At 50.7% G+C, this 17754-nt stretch overlaps 7 protein-coding genes across 7 annotated transcripts; 1 reads left to right on the forward strand and 6 right to left on the reverse strand.

Annotated features, from left to right (window-relative positions):
- Window positions 1-36: 36 nt before the first annotated feature.
- Window positions 37-1622, reverse strand: PMZ80_008171 (uncharacterized protein; the record flags this gene model as incomplete). The annotated part of the gene is made up of 2 exons (XM_064876572.1): window positions 37-1389; window positions 1434-1622. 2 exons carry the CDS (start codon window positions 1620-1622, stop codon window positions 37-39), a joined length of 1542 nt encoding a protein of 513 aa, XP_064727879.1.
- A 4360-nt stretch (window positions 1623-5982) lies between these two features.
- PMZ80_008172 (uncharacterized protein) lies at window positions 5983-7095 on the reverse strand (the record flags this gene model as incomplete). The annotated part of the gene is made up of 1 exon (XM_064876573.1): window positions 5983-7095. The coding sequence occupies one exon, from the start codon at window positions 7093-7095 to the stop codon at window positions 5983-5985; it is 1113 nt and encodes a 370-aa protein (XP_064727880.1).
- A 680-nt stretch (window positions 7096-7775) lies between these two features.
- On the reverse strand, window positions 7776-8336 carry PMZ80_008173 (uncharacterized protein; the record flags this gene model as incomplete). Its single annotated transcript, XM_064876574.1, has 1 exon — window positions 7776-8336. The coding sequence occupies one exon, from the start codon at window positions 8334-8336 to the stop codon at window positions 7776-7778; it is 561 nt and encodes a 186-aa protein (XP_064727881.1).
- A 678-nt stretch (window positions 8337-9014) lies between these two features.
- PMZ80_008174 (uncharacterized protein) lies at window positions 9015-9501 on the reverse strand (the record flags this gene model as incomplete). Its single annotated transcript, XM_064876575.1, has 3 exons — window positions 9015-9225; window positions 9326-9420; window positions 9472-9501. 3 exons carry the CDS (start codon window positions 9499-9501, stop codon window positions 9015-9017), a joined length of 336 nt encoding a protein of 111 aa, XP_064727882.1.
- Window positions 9502-10052: 551 nt separating this feature from the next.
- On the reverse strand, window positions 10053-10745 carry PMZ80_008175 (uncharacterized protein; the record flags this gene model as incomplete). Its single annotated transcript, XM_064876576.1, has 1 exon — window positions 10053-10745. One exon carries the CDS (start codon window positions 10743-10745, stop codon window positions 10053-10055), a length of 693 nt encoding a protein of 230 aa, XP_064727883.1.
- Window positions 10746-11775: 1030 nt separating this feature from the next.
- Window positions 11776-12286, forward strand: PMZ80_008176 (uncharacterized protein; the record flags this gene model as incomplete). Its single annotated transcript, XM_064876577.1, has 2 exons — window positions 11776-12006; window positions 12071-12286. 2 exons carry the CDS (start codon window positions 11776-11778, stop codon window positions 12284-12286), a joined length of 447 nt encoding a protein of 148 aa, XP_064727884.1.
- Window positions 12287-13509: 1223 nt separating this feature from the next.
- NOG1 (Nucleolar GTP-binding protein 1) lies at window positions 13510-15549 on the reverse strand (the record flags this gene model as incomplete). The annotated part of the gene is made up of 2 exons (XM_064876578.1): window positions 13510-15477; window positions 15529-15549. The coding sequence occupies 2 exons, from the start codon at window positions 15547-15549 to the stop codon at window positions 13510-13512; spliced, it is 1989 nt and encodes a 662-aa protein (XP_064727885.1).
- Window positions 15550-17754: the final 2205 nt, after the last annotated feature.

A 17754-nucleotide genomic window follows, 5' to 3' on the forward strand; every position in this document is an offset into this window, starting at 1 on the left:
CAGTGCTGCACATCATGAGATCCAGACCTTTGCTGCTCAGCTCGCAACCATCCCTCCAAACCCAACAGGCCTCCTCTTCCCGCCATTCTCAGGCACAATGCACATGACTTTGTACGCCTTACCCATGCCCGTCGGCCCACCCTCCACAAGTCGCTTCCAGCCTGTCTGAATGTCGTCCTTCTTGCTCTCCTCCACGTTCTTCATCAGACGTTCAGCTCGATCCTTGACACCCAGCTGCGTTAGCCAAGAGCCCTGTTCAACTGGCCCGTGAACCTCGACGCCTTCGCTACCTTCTAATGCGGCGTCCGCCAACGCGCCGAAGTCGACATCTGCTGAAATATCTGCTTGACCGGCGAAGGAGAACGGCGAGATGACTTTGTGCTCCCTGATACCCCTAAACGAATTGACGGGGACATTATCGAGCGGACCATAATCTATGATCAGTGCTGCTCCAGCCGGCTTATCTCCAGATAGATTTCCACCAACCCGTTTCGCAAAATCCTGTACATATCGGTAGCTCTCAGGTGACACTTCGATCCTTGACTCAGGTTGCTGCTTCAACTTTCGATACCGTGGCCGCTCTGGAATCACAATTGAATTCGGGTTACTCGCCTTTGCAATCGTAAGATGGAAGTCTGCATCTGACTGTTTCTGCTCCACGCCGCCCTCTTTCACCGGCGCAAACAGATCGATCTTCGGTCTCGTAGGGCTAACCAGCAACTCCCGCCATTGAGGTACCTTGCTCGCCGGATTTTGTCGGACCATCGGTCGTCCATCCTTGTCAAGTAACTCGGTCTTTTGTGGCTCCGGCGCCGCAGCTACAGACTCAAATGCATGAATAGGCAGCGCATCGAAGAACTCGTGCGCAATGATGAATGGCATCTTCCCTTTCTCTGTATTCGTCGGGAGCAGTGCCACATCCTCGACCCAACGTATCGGTATGCCATTGCCATGTTTGCTCTTCGCCTCCCAGTGTACAGTATGTCCCTTCTCCTGCACCTCTTTCATTTCGACTCCCTCTCCACAAAGTAAATCGCACTGCTGCCTCCGTAGTCCCTCTCCCGCCTCGACCAGCCACACAGCCTCAATAGCATTACTGAAACTCCGAAATTGTGCAGCAGTCCGTAGGATATCACTCATCATGGTTCCCCTTCCCGGGCCAACCTCCATGAACTGAACACCGGTAGCTGGTCGTCCTTGCCCCATCCATTCCGTCAAGAACCAAACTCCGACTAACTCGCCAAAGACCTGCGATATCTCGGGGGACGTAATGAAGTCACCATGGCGGCCGAACTGGTCGGTGGTAGGACGAGTCGTAGTGTAATAGCCGCCGTCCGGGTTCGTGAGGCACTGGCGCATGTAGGAGGCTATTGAGATGGGGCCAGTGACCTGGAATATTAGTATATATTAGATATGGTAGAGAGCTGACCTACCCCAATAGCCTTAGCGATGGTCTCCGCGAGTGGTGTCGACCATCGCCGAGGTGGTATGGCCGGCGAAGGAGGTGTTGCTTGTGTACTCTGCCATCGATGCGGCCTGAGAATGACAGGCTGTAGCCGTGGTAGACGCGTTGTTTTTAGCAGGGGCTGACATCTGCCTGCTACCGTAGTTCCATTTCGCATTGCGGGCGGCAACAGTCTGTAGAACAGTAGCCGGCTCGTGTAGAGCTCAATATCCTGCAACAAAGAGTTCGATGGAAATGAGGTCGATGACGAAAGCACGCGCCTTGAAGACGAACGCGAAGTCGCGATCGGCCTCGGCATATTGGACGCCGAAGCAATAGGAGCAAAAAAGGGGATGATTAGTATTGAAATACGATGATTCTCGCGATCCAGATTCAAACGTTGGAGATAGCAAGCTCGATCCGAGATGACATTCGCTCCTGCCCAGCTCATTGAATCCGTATCACAGGATAGGAAAAGGACGGTGCCAGACGGAAATTGTTCCTACCAGGCATATTCGATTTCGTGTTGCCCTCAATGTTGGTGAAAGACTACTTCGCTTCGAAACCTCGCTTCCTAAGTACTCCTAGGTATACAGCCCCATTCGCTCAAGGAAATTCAACCTCATCTGTCTTGACCAAGCCATCCTCAATCGAATGCGCTGTCGACACTTCTCGTTTCTGTTACCCCTCCAAAACATCAGCTCTCATCCTAAAGCTTGCGTCCGATTTCTAGCAATGTCAAGTACGGCATGCTCGAAAGGAACCGATGCATGTGCGAGTCTCGCGGCCAGGTTCTCAGTATAGCCAGAGATGCGTTCATCTGGAGGAAACAGGTAGTGGGCGATTTGGAGTATGATCTCAGCTGGAAGGTCTTCGAGTTTTGCCATTGCGTGCTGGAGTCATCAGTAATAGTCGTTGAGGAGGCCTGTAGACTTACCAAAGAAATCGTGGTCTTCGATTGGACGTCAAGGTATTGTGCGGTGCCAAAAACAGTTGAGCTTGAAAGATATAGGGTTATTGGTGATGAGCGCACTGATCGCCAACAGTCTTCGCTATTTGAACAATCAAACACACATGTTCGAAACCTCCACCAGCGCCATAGTGCCGGAAAGTATCACTGACCGTCCGACAACTGCCTCAAGAGCATCCCATAGTCCGTCAGCTCGTCGCTCCACGGCGCCACCAGGATTCGTCCTTCCTCAACTCGCGCTTTGTACCATCTAGCCATATTCATTCTAGTATTGATCCTCCAGCGCGGGTGGTGTCCATACTTCTTGCCGACCCATGTGCTTTTCTTTCGTTCCAACTCCGCGAGTCATTGGTCGATGGACGCAAGTACAATAACCTTGCAGTCGCTCGAGGCTGCAGCAAAGTTGAGCATGTGTCTTAGTTGCCAATCGTTGTCGTCGCTTGAGAGTATGCAGGCAGCAACTTGAAGCTGGATTTCTGTCGGAAGGTTCATCAGTTGTGCCATGGTGATCTGTAGTGATCGGTGACCTCTTGGGAGACCGGAGTAAGAAAAGCTTTCTGGTGTGGAAGTGTGTGATCAGTCTATTTAGAGATCCAGATCGTACCAATGTAGTCAGGTTACAATTGCAGATAAGCAAATGTAGGCCGAATGCCTGAAATAAGTGCATTGGACTGTCTTTACTCCAGATGGATGGACGCATCTTTCACTAAGCTTACCCATTCAACAGCTCTGATCGCGACTTGCGACGCCTCTGAAATACGACAAGCCGAAGGAACACTTTGGTGAATTGTGAAGGAAAGTGTAACGTGAATCGCATATCACTGACAATCACCTCTCTTGCCGCCAAATTCAGGTCATACTCATCCTACGTCTCAATCTCAATCCCAGTCTCAGTGTTGGGAATGAGCTAATCAAGCCAATATGTTCGTGCGTCTCTTCAGCCCCGCTGCCAACGGCTTAAGCTCCCGCAATAACTGCTGTGCAGAAAGTTGTGCAACTCTGATCTCAACTACATTCCGCTCCAGCCGTCCAAGCCTGAACAGCATCTTGCGAACCATTCTCCTCAACTCTTTGCGGCTACTGTCCTTGGGATGTATGCTCGTCTTGATCTACTCGAGCTCTTTCTTCTGCCCTCGCATCGCCTCGATAACCACCGTGCCCCAGTAGATGGATGCTTTGGAGAGGTTCGAGATGGCTTTTGTTCGTTCCTTGTCTTTCTCGTCTGTATCTGGAAGTAGCATCCTCACGATTCGCCGATGCGTTTCGTGAGAGAGGTCGGCCAGGCGTGCCATGCTGTGCTGGATTGAGCGATTTTCGTCAGAAGTGGGCCTCAAACCCCACCTAGAATGTCTTCGTCGATTCTCCTGCTTCCGGTATGAGTGTAAGACGATATGCCATTCGTCATGAGCGAGTCTTTGGTAGGCTAAGGATAGTTACGAAGTCGTAGGGAATAGTGTTGTAGGCGTCATGCTTGCATGAATTTTGACCTACACCTTCACTGTGAGATATGCTCCACACTTCACAGTCCTGACCTTGATGATCGTATGGTGACGGACGCCGGCAATAGCACGTCATCCTCGTTAACTGAAATTTTGCCTTCTCTTAATCAGAGATACGGTGGTCATCTCCAGCCTCCTGATCTGTCGTCGCAGCCATCTTTTCTCCCTTTTGCTCCTGTTCTTCCGATCCACAGATTTCTTCAACCGATCGAGCTGGCGCAAGCGGATGTGAATTGTGTCAAGGACGATGTTGTGCCAGTGCTGTGATACGTATGCGAGACGGCGGAGGGTCTCGGCCATCGTGTCTCGATCACTCATGTGGGTGAGATATCGGACAATTGAATGCTGAAGCTCGATCGGGAGTTGCGAGAGGTGTGCCATCATCAAACTTCGATTCAGAGCGCGTATACGTGCAGTAGGTTGACTGAAATGTAGGAGCGAGTATGGCCCACTGCTACTTCGTGGGTGGACACCCACCTGCATGCGACGGCCGGTAAGAGTAACGTTACAAGGAACATGGGTATAGAAGTCGTAGATCAGCAAGCAAGTCCTGGTTTTGATACATATTTGCATTCGAGGCAGGACCACCTAACTGCCATTTGCTCTTCGTGCCTGCCTCATCGATCCAGTCGTGCACCTGATGCTATGCTCAATGCTTGCTCCATCGTCCCAAAACTCAATGACATGCTCGTAATTTCACCACTCAGAACAACCAGCGAGCAGCACACTCCTGCACCCGCTCAAGCCTCCTCAAGCGCTTCGATCCAGAGATGTGTGCTTTCCGTTCCTTTTTGACCATTCGACGATAGGTCCGATAGTCTCCAGCTGCAACGAACAGTGGTGCGCCCTTTCTCTCTTGTTCCCCGATGGTTTTGTTCTCTGCGGCCGTCCATAACTCCCCGATACGTTTTCCAACGATGTCAACAACGAGTTCTCTTCAATATGGCGAAATCCCAACGAGATGAACTAGATCAGATGCCCAGTATCGTTCGAGGTTGGCGAGCATTTCTTGCACCACTTGACGGTGGATTTCTGTGGGAAGATCTGTGAGGACAGCCATAATCGACTAGAGTCTGAATTTGTCAACTTAGTCGACAGCCAACTACTGTCTGTGCCACTTACCCAGAGACCGAGCAATTTTGTATTTGCCGCACGACCTGAGCGCAGGCAGGTTGTGCAGTGATATGATGCGAGGTAAGAACGATGGTGGAGAAGAATGATCCGAGTGAATATCATCAGTCATCACGTGCTGGCAGCGGCCACCGAGTCGAAGCCTTTACTTCTTCTCGATCAGAATGTACTGAGGCACCTGTACCGAGGCTTTGAATCTCACAACATATCGTTGACAGTAGACAGTTTTCTCATACCCACTAGGACTGCTGGCTGTAATTGTGCTCGGGCCGATCGGATTGAGCCTCGATGACTATGATACAACTTTCGACGATGGACATTGGTAGGAGGCAGGCGTCCTTCCGGCGGGTGCTCCAGATCAAGAAGCTCATGCCTCAAGCTTTGACTTCCTTTTTCACGCTTGCCTTTACCAGACGCTGAAATGACCCTCAGTAAGTCACAGCACATCAATCCACAAAGCTGCTCCAGCCGCTCTGCATCTTTCATTCTCAGGTGACACGTCACAGACGGGCTCCTAAAACAGGCTTCCACCACTGCCCCCACTTCTCCTTGTGCTTCGTCCAACAGAGCTCCTTAGGGTCGAGATAATACTGCTCCCAGTAGACCTTCCAACCCAATCCTTGCCAGTATCTCGAGGTATCCGTGGAATTCTTCAAGTTTAGGTGCTCAGTTGCGAAGGTATCGTCTTCAAATAAGTATTGGTTGATCAGTTCGTGAACTTCTGGCGGCTAATCTTGGAACTGGGGCATGTTGATATAGATGCGATAAGGAAGAGCGTATTCGATTTGGACGGAAAGACAATACTTATGATATCTTGGAGGGGGCTCCCTACTGATACCTAGGTAGTATCCAGCTGCCTGATTGCGCAAGATAATGACTCTTGGCACGGCTACGGCCAATCATCCGGCCGCTTCTGCTGTAGAAGCCAAACCACCACCTCAAAACGAACCATACGGTTTCACGTCCTGGTCGTACCTCAGCACCTTCATCTGCTCCTCGCACTGCACAAAAGCCTTCCCAGCCGGCGCCTGAATCATATCATACGCCAATTTCTGATGAAACGCAAACTCATCATCACCAACCGTACACCTCAACATCCAGTCCCTCGTACTCATCTGTGCCGGCGAGTGCATGATCCAATGCCAACTACCTGGCGTCGGTGGAGCGCCACGATGACTGACGCGTGGGACATAATGTTGCCGACTCGACCAGCAGGGATCTGGATCGACTTTATTGCCCTGTCTATCGTAGACGTAGAAGTGATCGGGAGATGCATTCGTGATGCATAGTGTGATGTTGAGGATGACTTCGATGTCCTGCTTCTCTGCGAAGAGGATCAGACGACGAAGTGCTGGGATCGGACGCGTCCATGTGTAGGTTTTCAGTGCAGTCTTGCGATCCGCGAGGAATGAAGCGGCGACGTAAGGCAGGGCGTTGTTGTGGGATTGGTGGGGGACGCCGATTGTGAAGTCAGTGGGTCTCGCTAGCTCGGTCTGATCTGAGTCTAATTCTTGGGCGTTCACACATGCATATCGAAGCATATCTTCATGGTGAGTGTCTGATGGCGGCGTCCTGTTTACGGTCGGATGGTGGTGGCCAATGTTCGCGCAGTAGTCCGGCCAAGTGATGAAGATCTGCCGCAGGTTGGGCAGGTGCACCGACAAGGTCTTCTCGATTTTGCTCAACGATTCGAAGGAATCTCGGGGCAGGGAACGGTTAGCCGATCGCGAAGGATGATGCACTTCACGTTGGAGGTTGATGCGACGGATGCACGACTTGAACGCCGGGCTGACTTCTTTGCAAAGACGAGTGAGCTCATTGGCGCTTTTCAGTTTGAGCTTTGCAGTCAGTAGAGCTGCAGAGGCGAACTCGGTAGGTGTGATGAAAGTTTTGGACACAAGGAGCACATCGTAGAAGTGCTGGTCATCGTCATATCGTTCATCGCGGTTGAGTCTGCGGTCTTTTGGCCTGTAGACGATGCTGTCGGAGGTGCAGACCAGTTGAAAGATCATTTGCTTGATTTCTGCTGGGATATCGCGCCAGGTAGCCATCGTGGTCTGCCTCGCGTTGCGGCACAGCTCGAAAGAAGGGTGTGTAAAGTGGAACAGAAAGCCTGGTTTGCCGACGTGCAAGAAATGAAGGAACAGTGTTGTAAAACTACAAGTTTTTCCTTGTAGGATAAAGTGATTCAAGAGGCAAAGCTTGCAAGTATTTCAGCTGTAGAACTGATTGCGGTTCGTGCTTAAGTAGCGTGCTTTGTTGCAAGATGATAGATCATGACCGTGCAGTAACAGCACCGATCCGCAAACAGTAAGAACAATGATTTTGCAAAGAGTGCGTAACCGCGGCGAACATTCAGATGCTCACTTGAAGGGATCGATCAACAGGGTAAAAGTCTTCATACGCTTCACCAAATTTCCAACCATACTAGTTGGTGTCCATGGCGTTATCCGTCTCATTCTTTCTTGCTTCTTCAGGGACGCGTGGTAGAGTATTACCAAGACTGCCTGATGTTCTCTGACCTTTCTGCACACCTTGATCGCCTTGATTGTTGTCGTTGGCACATGACATCCTTTGGCACAGACTTCCGTTACTCTTCCGGAACTTGCGATGATTACCCATGCTCCTGATTGCTGCCTCAGAGGATGGACCGAACAGTTTCTCGCCCCGACACCATCTGCGGCGTACAGTAATGGGTCGATCTCCTCGTCGACAAATCTATGATCCTTCTTCAGATGCTGTTAAGACCTGGAATACCCTGTCGAGCCGCTTTGATCTTGCAACCTGGAATGACACAGAACCAATAGTGGCCGGGTCGTGCATTGTTCTCGTAAGGAGGGTGCCAGATAGCAAGTGGTGATTGCTCAACGTCTGTGAGCTGTTCGATGATGTCTTTGTGCGGATACTCTTCTTCTACATCTGCTGCTTTGAGGATCTCAGGATCTGCGGGATGAGCGCCTACAGGAGCCAACGCCACTGTGCGAATGCGGTAGCCTAGCTGATAACCGAGTTCGCCAAGCATAGCCATCAGTGCTGGTTGTCCAGCGTCGTGTGGGACTTGCTCATGAGGACGTTGTAGAAGTTCGTTGATCACGTTTTGGAAAACTATCTTGTTGAGTGGAGGAACACCGCCAGGATAATTGGCCCAAGTGGCGTCGCAGACAGCTTGCTGGTAAAATGGCCGAAAGATATCGTCAGGGAGGCCGGCGTCAAGGACCAGGTTCTTGGTGTGTGTGCTGATGTTCGGATTGTCAGATTCCTGACGGCTGTAGCTGGGATTGTTGGCTGACATGGTAGCTGAATAGACTGTATCCGCCGTGGGTAGAGTGATGCTGGAGAACGAGCAATAGGAATTGCCATAATATAAAAGCTCGGCCTGTATTCGCCACAAAGGTATTGATGGACTCTTATAGCAGCTTGTAGAATCAATAGAAACATGCCAGCAATGAAGAGCATTGTTTGGGCACGCTTCTTGAATGGCCCAGCAAGGAAGACTAGGTTTCTGGTCATCTCCTGGCAGATGAAGTGCTCGCTCGCGGTTGCAGAATTTGCCTGACCGTCTCCCATATACGGAAAGCCATACAGCTCCGGGAGCTCGATGTGCACTCCCCCATCAGGCATGAGTCCTGGGCATTCCAGTTCCATTTTGTCCTTTGCCTGAATTGCTTCCTTTCTGTGCAGTGGTATCGCCACAGCAGAGTAGGAGGCATCGTGATGACAACGTCGTGTTAGAATATGCTTCTTCGCCTGTATATAATGTACATTAGTACTTCAGACACTGCGCTGACCAGTTGGTTCCGAGATAGTATGCGCAAAATCTGGTTCCAGCGCAATCTGCTTACGCCAGAACCGCAGTACAAGAAACGTTGCCGGTCGGCTGCTCTTTCAAATTCATGCCATTCTCGTCTGCAGCTCTATGAACACACGCAATATACACATTGACGCTTCCTTCTTGTCCAAGTCGGCCTGTTTAGAATGGGTTGTCCTCCGGGGGAATTTCCCTAACATAGTACTCTCCAATAAACGGCAGCTTGCTCAGAATATCATTCCTGACCTTCGGCACTTCGCCGAAGAAGAACAGGGCGAATGTTGCAGTCGCAATACCGAAACCAGCGCCGATTGTCCCGTAGGTGTATGCTCTTCGAGGGGAGAGGCCCATGAAGTTAGGGATGTGCTTTGTTCTGTAGAGATGAATGTTAGTGGTCATTTCGATACGTCGGTGCTTCTGTCGTTGAGCTCGAATGGGTTGGCAAATGGTGTTTGGGGATATTTGCAACGTACTTCGGACCGAAAGGAGAGATGTAGGTGTTGTAGGTTGGTTGAGGAGCGTAGGTCTGAAGGGGAGTTCGTCCTGCACCCGATCCACCTGATCGCGCCTGTACCCCTTGTCAGCTTGCACAACGATATTGTCTAGAGCTATAGCATACTGTGCGCAATATTGCCGTCGGTCTCAACATCTTGTACGTTGGTATATGTGGTTGCTGGGCGAACGCTGATTTCCAGATCACGACGTCAAGCAGGAATCGAGCTGCGGTGATTTGCAGACGGCAGGTACAAAAATGCACGTGACTACACATTACCTAACGCGGAAGCTGCGGTTCCTCCTTCCTCAGAACTGCTTTGAACATTAGGCCTACCTGAACCACATCTGGTATGATGTGGACGTCCTGTACTTGCAGCGCCCAAAGGCAGATGCCCTTCTGCGACCAACTCTACAACTGCTGATGGACCATTTGCGACATGGCTCGACTCACAAGAACCGGGATGGGAGCACATGGTACATTGAGACAAACAAGCTTACCACTGAGAATGCATAGACGGCAGGCCAATAGTGCAACTCATTTGCAAAACTTTAATGATGGAGAGACCATGGAGGCTTTCGACGATGCATTGAGAAGAAAGAGAGGTCTCACTCTGCGACAATCCGCTGGAGTACCCCGTCCGTAAACTTACAATACAGGTCGCATGCACAAACGGTTACACTCTCCCATACGTCCTCGAGGCCTGCCTAGACCTCAACAACCTCCATCCGTCCATTCATACATGTCATAGGCTTTCCGTCAACATCCCTCGGCTGCCACTCCAACGCCATAGTACTAATGTATAGCAGATCCTGACCGAACTCTCGCCTAATCCATTCCGCCATCATATCCATGCCCGCAATTGCACCAGCAGCCGTCCAGTATTTGCCGTTGCCACTGATGACCCAGTGCTTCTGATTGTTCCACTTCACCTTTGGTGCAACCTGCTCACCAAATGGCTTGATACACATGTGGTTTGTGGTTACCTCCAGGTCATCCAGAAGACCGGTCGACGCAAGGACACATCCGCCCGTGCAAGTCGTGAAGATGCTCTTCACCTCTTTGCTTCTTTCACGCATAAAGTCTTTCATCTCTTCGGGGACGTTCATAAAGTAATCTGGCGCTGGACCCCCGATGAGGAGATAATCGAGCTTTGGACAATCCTTGATTGTGGTAGTGGGCTGGACGTGCAGGTTGCCCGTGGTCACGACAGGTTCCATGGTAGGTCCAATGTGGTGGAACGTGATCTTTGGTGCAGACAGCTCCTCCGCTTTTTCTGTGGAGAAGTACATCGAGATCAACTCGTAGTCAATGTTGACAAGGGCGTCCATTGGACCAACCATGTCGAGAGCCTGGAGTGGAATGAGGAGAAAGCCGATGCTGATCTCTCGAGGTGCCATGTTGTGCTGACGGTTGTTGCAGGGTGTCTTTGGTGCAGAGGTGTGGCTGATATTATGCTGTGAAGCTGCAATGTTCTCGATACTGAAGATATGATTCTTGTTCAGACAAAGAAGTTTCTAATTTGCATGGAACACTCTATGACTATATAGCATTGCCAACCCACGTTTATCGATGCTGCCTGGAAGCACACCGGAAACGGCTGGTCCTCTCTTCGCGAGATTTCGAAAGGCGCACCAAGTGAACGACCTGTTGAGGAGCAACAGGCCGTCAGCGCTAAGCCGAAAGAGGCCTTGTGCTCAACCTGGCACGACTGGGCGGCGAAGCCGACGGATTTTGGAGCCAGTGATTGGCCGAGAAGGACTTCCAGAGCATATTGCCTGATAAGGCAGTTTGCTAGTATAGGAACATCACGGACCAGCAGAGAGTCCCAAAGCACTGAAGTAGCACTTCGGAAAGACGGCGTGTTCCGAGAAAGGAAGCCTTACAGTCTTCTCACTCTTGCGGCACGTTGACTGTCGCCTCTTCGAGAGCCGAGGACTCGTGCGTGCGGTACATGTCATAATGTGCCTTCTCGCTGCTTTGGCCTACAGTCACGGTTTTTCTAGAATCACCGAAGTCTGCAAACTCAGACACGACGCTCGACAGATGGTCGTACCTCTATCTTGTGGCCCTTGAGAAGGCAATCAAGTCAATGAACCTGTTTCGATGGTAGGCACACTCTAGCAAATGAGACGAAGCTCAAAACCGGGTACCGTCGAGCCCTTACCATACCGTCGTCCTCATTAACTCACGAGAGCAGGTTGTCAGTATGATGGTTTCAGACGTCGAAGTTCCACCCTAGGCTTTGTCCGCGCACAACACGTCCAGACCCAACCAGCCCTTAAATCGCATACAGCCAGACTCTTTGTCGTCCGCATCGTCACAGCCGCTTTGTCCAAGAATACATTTTCTCACCTCTCGAATGACTTGAAAAAAGATGCGTCTGTCCATGCACCTCCAGATCCAACCATGCCACGAATAACCACAATAATGTCTCTCAACCAGTTTAGAACGGTCGCCTTCCTCCTCGCCACCAGCGCGATACCCGCTCTCGCAAGTCCCGGCGACATAACAGGCACCACAATCCGCTGTTGCAAATCCGCAGCCAAAGACGCCGAGTGCTTCGAACGGCAGCCCTTCGACAGCGTCTGCATCGCCGCGAGATACCAGGTTGGCGAGGACTTTTACAGAAAGTATACCGACAAGAAGAGTACTGTTAGCGTAAGTCGAGAGCCTTCATTGCCCATTCCCAGCACACTGTTTGCGCCATGCTAACTAAGTACAGATCAACGGTCCATCAAACGTCTGGTGCTGGATGTACGAGGACGGCGACTGCCACGTGAAGACGAACGAGGACGGAAGCTTCGACTACGAAGCCGAGGGTCTAAGAAGGACTCTGCCCACACGAGCATCCGACAAGGCGACGATAACCTGGGATAAGGACTGGGATGTGATGGCCCTAATGTGCATGTATGTTCCGGACGGGACACCGCCTACTTGATGAGTTGGCGGTTCGAGGCTGCTGCACGCGACGCTTTAAGAGAAGCGGTTCTTGTCGATCTCTTTAGGCAGTGAACCATACATAGTATGTAAGGAGTATGTCCCTATCACCGTGCAGTGTTCTCAATCCTCGTGTCCACTCTGCGAGGAATCAATGCTTCAAACCACCGATTGGTCTTGCATACTCTTGGAACCTTAGCAACATCATTAAATTTTCAGCAGCCGACCAAATATATTATACCAAGCTGATATTACAACGTCAGCAACTGTGTGAAAGAGTTGATCAAGTTCCACCGCAGTCTACTAACAGGCACTCTAGCGACCTAGGCAACACCGACAGAAGCGGTGACAGTCCGAATCGAACGCCAGTATCCCGAATCACGAGGCACGTTGCTGTCAGTCTCAAAGACTGAAGCACCGACGCACCATCCTCCCAATCTCACCAGATCGCTTCGCAAGTTCATGCAATTCAAATCATCGTCATCTTCCCCTCGGCGAAAGAGAGCTGCGAATAATCAAGAATAAGCTCATTGCATAAAAGTGAAGTATATCGGCCACGAGTATCTGCCCGCGCACGCCGCACTTCAGTAAACCATCGGCCTCCCAGATGCATACACGACTGCGGAATCGATGTGCCGCCCGCTGTGCCTCTCATGACAGTGGAGGCACTGCGGGTTAACCACTCCAAGTCTGAGAACAGCACACCCTTAGCACAGGTGCAACATACATAGATCTAAACTCGCTCGATCCTGCTACAACGCCGAAGCGAACAGCGCTCAGCCTGTGGAAACCGTGCACCGAACCTGCAACGACTGCTACGTAATCATAGATGTAGTCACTTCGTGTCGATTGAAAATCATGAGTATGTGTGGGTGGCAGATGTATCGTGTATGTAGGTTGGCAAGAGCTTGCGGACCGTGTGCCGTGGTTGGGAAGGCACGAGTCAGACTTCAAGAGGAGATCGCAAATTATGCATAGCTACGCTTCGTGAAGAATCACAATAAAGCCTTTTGTAGCTGATTTGAGGTAGGTTGATATCAATGCTTTTTCTTCACACTGTATGGGTATCTATACCTACGATATTGTCGATCGTTCCCTGCGAACGCCATGACCGAGTTTCCATAGCATTGACCATGCGCCATACACCAACATATAACCCACATCAAACAACCCATAGATGCTCCTTAAAGAGCGACCACAAACCGCACACATCCACACCATTCCCTACCGACTCCTCGAAGTCCCCATCCCCCTCTTCCCCGCAAGCAAATGCTTCGGCAACGCCGCACTCTCATGCCTATCAGCCTCACCCTGCCTCGCCATCCGATTCATCTTCCTCTGACTCAACTTCGCCATGCGATTCGCCTTCTCCTTCGCCACCAGATCAGTCACACCCGTCGCAGTCGTCCTCGTCACACCATCCGTAAGCCTATTCGTCTTCGGCGCTCTGCTCACAGATCGTGCCCGTGCAGATGGTGTATCGATGTCCATCGCTGAGTCAGCATTAGATTTATTGTCCGCTGGTGCATTCCTGAATGTCGCTCGTGCCCGGTCCACGGGCGCAGCAGCGTCGAGGCCGATCTTGTTGAAGTGGGCCGCCATTTGAGTTGTTGTTCTGGCTTTCTTTGATCTGGGTATTTGTGCTTTATTCTTGATTGACTTTTTCATTCTCGCCTCGTTCATCATTAGCTTCCTCTTGTCGCGGATCATGTCGGCTTTCATTCGGATGTCTGCGTCCTCCTCGTCTTCCATGCTCTCGGACTCGTCGTAGTATCCCTCGCCTTCGAGTCGCTCCTCCTCGGCTTCAAGTGCAGCAAGTCTCTCCTCGATATCTGGATCGACGTAATCTGCTACGTTGCGGCCGTTGAAGAACTCGGGGACTTTGTCGTGGTTCCAGTCTTTGTCTGTGAGATCGTACCACTTCTTGAGATCAACGTTGTAAACACCTGCACCCCCATTTTCTTCTTCGATGTCCCGCTCCAACTTCGGTCTGTCCGGGTCATTTCTGTCGTACTTCTTGTGTGTGCCGTTCAGAACTGCTTCAGGGATATATGTTTCTGAGTGCGAACCTTCAAGAGGTCGTGCAACGTGAATCCGTGCTAAGAGATCGCCCAGTCGTCCTGTGGGTGCATCTGAGCTTGCAGATTGAGCGGCAGCACCAGTCTTGAGCTTGTTGGCTACACGTTCTTCAATCAGACGATCACAGACTGTGTTCTTGACCATCTGGACGCCTTCATTTGTTATGCATGATAGTTGCAGGAGTTCTGTGTTCGAGTTCTGCGTCACTAGATCGGAAAGCTGTTTCTGTGTTTCTTCATCCAAATCTTCTGGCTTTGTCACGTCTGTCTTGTTGATCACAAGGAAGACTAGCTTGTTCGCAAAGAGCGGCCTTATTGAGTTGAAGAGGTTGATTTGTGCTTCCACCGTGTAGCCACACTGCTCAGATAGATCCATGAAATACAGGCATGCTGACCTCAGATGGGCAATTGCGGTTATGGACTGCATTTCGATTGTGTTCATCTCTTCTAATGGGTGGTCGAGAATTCCTGGTGTATCGACGGCCTGGAACCGCAGATATTTGTAGTCGAAGTGACCGACGAACAACGATTTTGTGGTGAAGGCGTATGGCTGTACATCAACATCTGCTTTTGTGATTGACTTGAGGAAACTCGACTTGCCGACATTCGGATAGCCACAGATCAGGAGGGTTCTCGTGTTCGGATCGATGCTCGGTAACCGACCAAGATGCTGTCTGACTTGTTCGAGGTAGACTAGCGGGTCTCGCAGTCTCCTGCAAATTGTGGCCATGCGACCCAGCGCAGCCTTCTTGAGGTTCTTGCATTGGAATAGTGATTGCGCATACTTGAGTAGTCTAACATAGTCCCTTGACACTGTCTCAATCAACCTCTTCGCTGTCGATAGTGTACCAAGCGCTATTCTGAAATGGTCCGCATCATAGAGTGTGTTCATGAGATCTTTGTGGAACGGGTGAATGTCCTGGAGTCGTGGGAAGCCATCGAGGATTGCTTGGAATTTCTCGGCGAAGGTCTCTGCTGTGTACTTGACCTTTCTCGTGTAAAAGGCTCTAATTCTCGAGATCTTGAAGCCTGCTCTGATTTGTGTGGGTAGTCGCCTCTGCGTACGACTGAGGACAATATCGATAAATTCTTGCGACGTCGGCACAGGCGCGATCTAGCTATTGTCAGTCACCGGGACAGATTTATCCGAGTAGAGTATTCATACCTCCTTCCAGGTAGTCTTCATGTTGTCGGTGTGGCGTATAGGAAAGCGTTGATGTGGTGGGCGGTGGCAGGTTTGCGGCCCTCGAACTTCCACAAATTTTGGGAAGAACTAAATGGTTATCTTATCGGGAAGACTAACCACATACGAGATGATCTATGGCGATCATTCAGGCTACAAGGCAGCAAATTCGGGGGAAATAAAGGGTCTTCGACGAGTACTTCACATGCGCGATCTGCAGTAAAGGGCCAGGCGTCCTCACAGGCAAGCCAGCTTGCTCCCGAGCCCGAGCCGCAGATTGTACAGATTTGTCGTAAGATCACTCTAGATACGGGTCATCAACACGCGCAATTCTCACAAAGTGAGGTGTGAGGCATAGATACACCGGCCTCCTGGCGTCTCACTTCGATGCATGCACCGTCTTGGAGTCCGCCCCTCCTGTTGACAATGACAATCTAAGCATGGGTGATGTTTGTGAAGCATACACTATCACATCGTCGACTGTCCAGCGGCTTGGATATGTGCCATGACGACCGACCAATGTTCAGAATCAAATCGATCGTCTACCTACCGCTACCACTTCGCTCCCTTCCGAGGTGCTCCAGAGCTATTTATCAACGTAAGCGGCCGGGTAAGTAGAGTACTTGACTAGTAACGATAGATAGAATGGTCAGGCGGTATGCCTTGGTGTACATACGAAAAGGGACGATGATAAGGTAAACCGGATAAAAACGAGAGTGTGGTGCTGACAAAGGTATAAAATTCAAGCCAGTAGATGGTTGCAATCCAAAATCTTCCAAAATCTTGTCATGCAGAAACTTCTCGCCATACGTGCCGACCCCATCACACTTCGCAGAAGGTCACCCACGTGCTTATCGTGCCTTCCTCTCAGGCCTCTTAGCCTCGCCATTAACCTTCCTCGAACTGCATTTCGGACATACTCCAGCTATCTTCTTTTCTTGGATCTGCTGATTCGAGCAGTATATCGCTTGCTCGTGGACATATGTCGCTATTGAAGTGTTGTGGGATGGTGGACAACTTGTGTAGCTCGTGATCTTGACGGTGCACATCTTGAGCTGAGTTGCCTTTGCTTGGTGGGTGGTTTGGTTCCTGGCCTTGAGGTGGAAGACCTGCTTCCTGCTTGCGGAGAGGATATGCTTTTTGTTTCTGGGCAATCTAGTGGAGTCTTGGAGTATTGATCTGCTCTAGCTTTTGAGATGAGCTGGGCTAATCCAATACCTGATCGGTGACCAACGTGCTGTGATCGGAAGATGGAACACGAACGGCTCGTGGCATGAGCTTTGGTTTTGAGCCTACGCAGCGGCTATGGTCTTGATCAAGCCGTGACAGATCGATTGTTGACGTATGTTGTATCCGCGTGTGTCATTGTCGGAGTCTTCGTTGTTCACTTATTGTGGCATTGTCGTGATTCTTTGAGCTTAAGCTTGATATCAGCAGAATGAACAACCAGAAGAAGGCCAAAGCCAGGACAACCAAGAACAATATGCTGAAGGTCATCTTTTGTATCTCGAATCACCTTGCCAGCTGCAACAGACCAAGCTGGAGGAGCAGAAACATCGCTCTTTGTGGCTGTCATTGTTGCTTGTCCTCATCCTACGGGTAAGGCTGGCCGGTCAGCAAGAGCTGTACCCATCGAGCTCCTATCCGGCCTGCAGTCTGCATGATGGTCAGTTTGCAAGCGACTTGGCCTTCAAGACAGTGTAGAACATGATCAAGCGTATGTTTTGTCTTTCAAATCGCTTCTCGAAGAACAATGGCGGATGTGCAGCTGACGCGGAACATATGTCTTGCATCGCGGATGTACATAGTTGCATCAACAAAGACCTGCGAGACAATTGTAACTGCGCGTATGCTTGATACATGGAGCTAGTCGGCGTGGTGGCAGGCGGGTCGCTCAGCCATGTCGCAAGCTCTTGGATGAAGAGGAGGAGATAGGAAAGACTGGCATCAATTGGCCACGGAAGAAGTTCAAGTTCAGGATGACCTGCGTCTGAGGGCTTGCTGTTGCGCCGTACACAGTTGATGCCTTACCGCCCGTGAAAGGTCTCTTGTCATGTGCAAAGCAGTCTTCATTGCTCTACAACAGCCATGCATTTGCTTCCAGAGGTATGCTGACATGTATTCGTGATTCCTTCATCATATTCACATCTAACTGCTAGCTCGCTTCGCGTCAGCAGCGGCTGTCTTGTAACTCATCGCCTGTGTAGG

Source organism: Knufia obscura, assembly GCF_036327395.1.
Source record: "Knufia obscura strain CCFEE 5817 isolate CBS 148926 chromosome Unknown scaffold_10, whole genome shotgun sequence".
Taxonomy (NCBI): Eukaryota; Fungi; Ascomycota; class Eurotiomycetes; order Chaetothyriales; family Trichomeriaceae; genus Knufia; species Knufia obscura.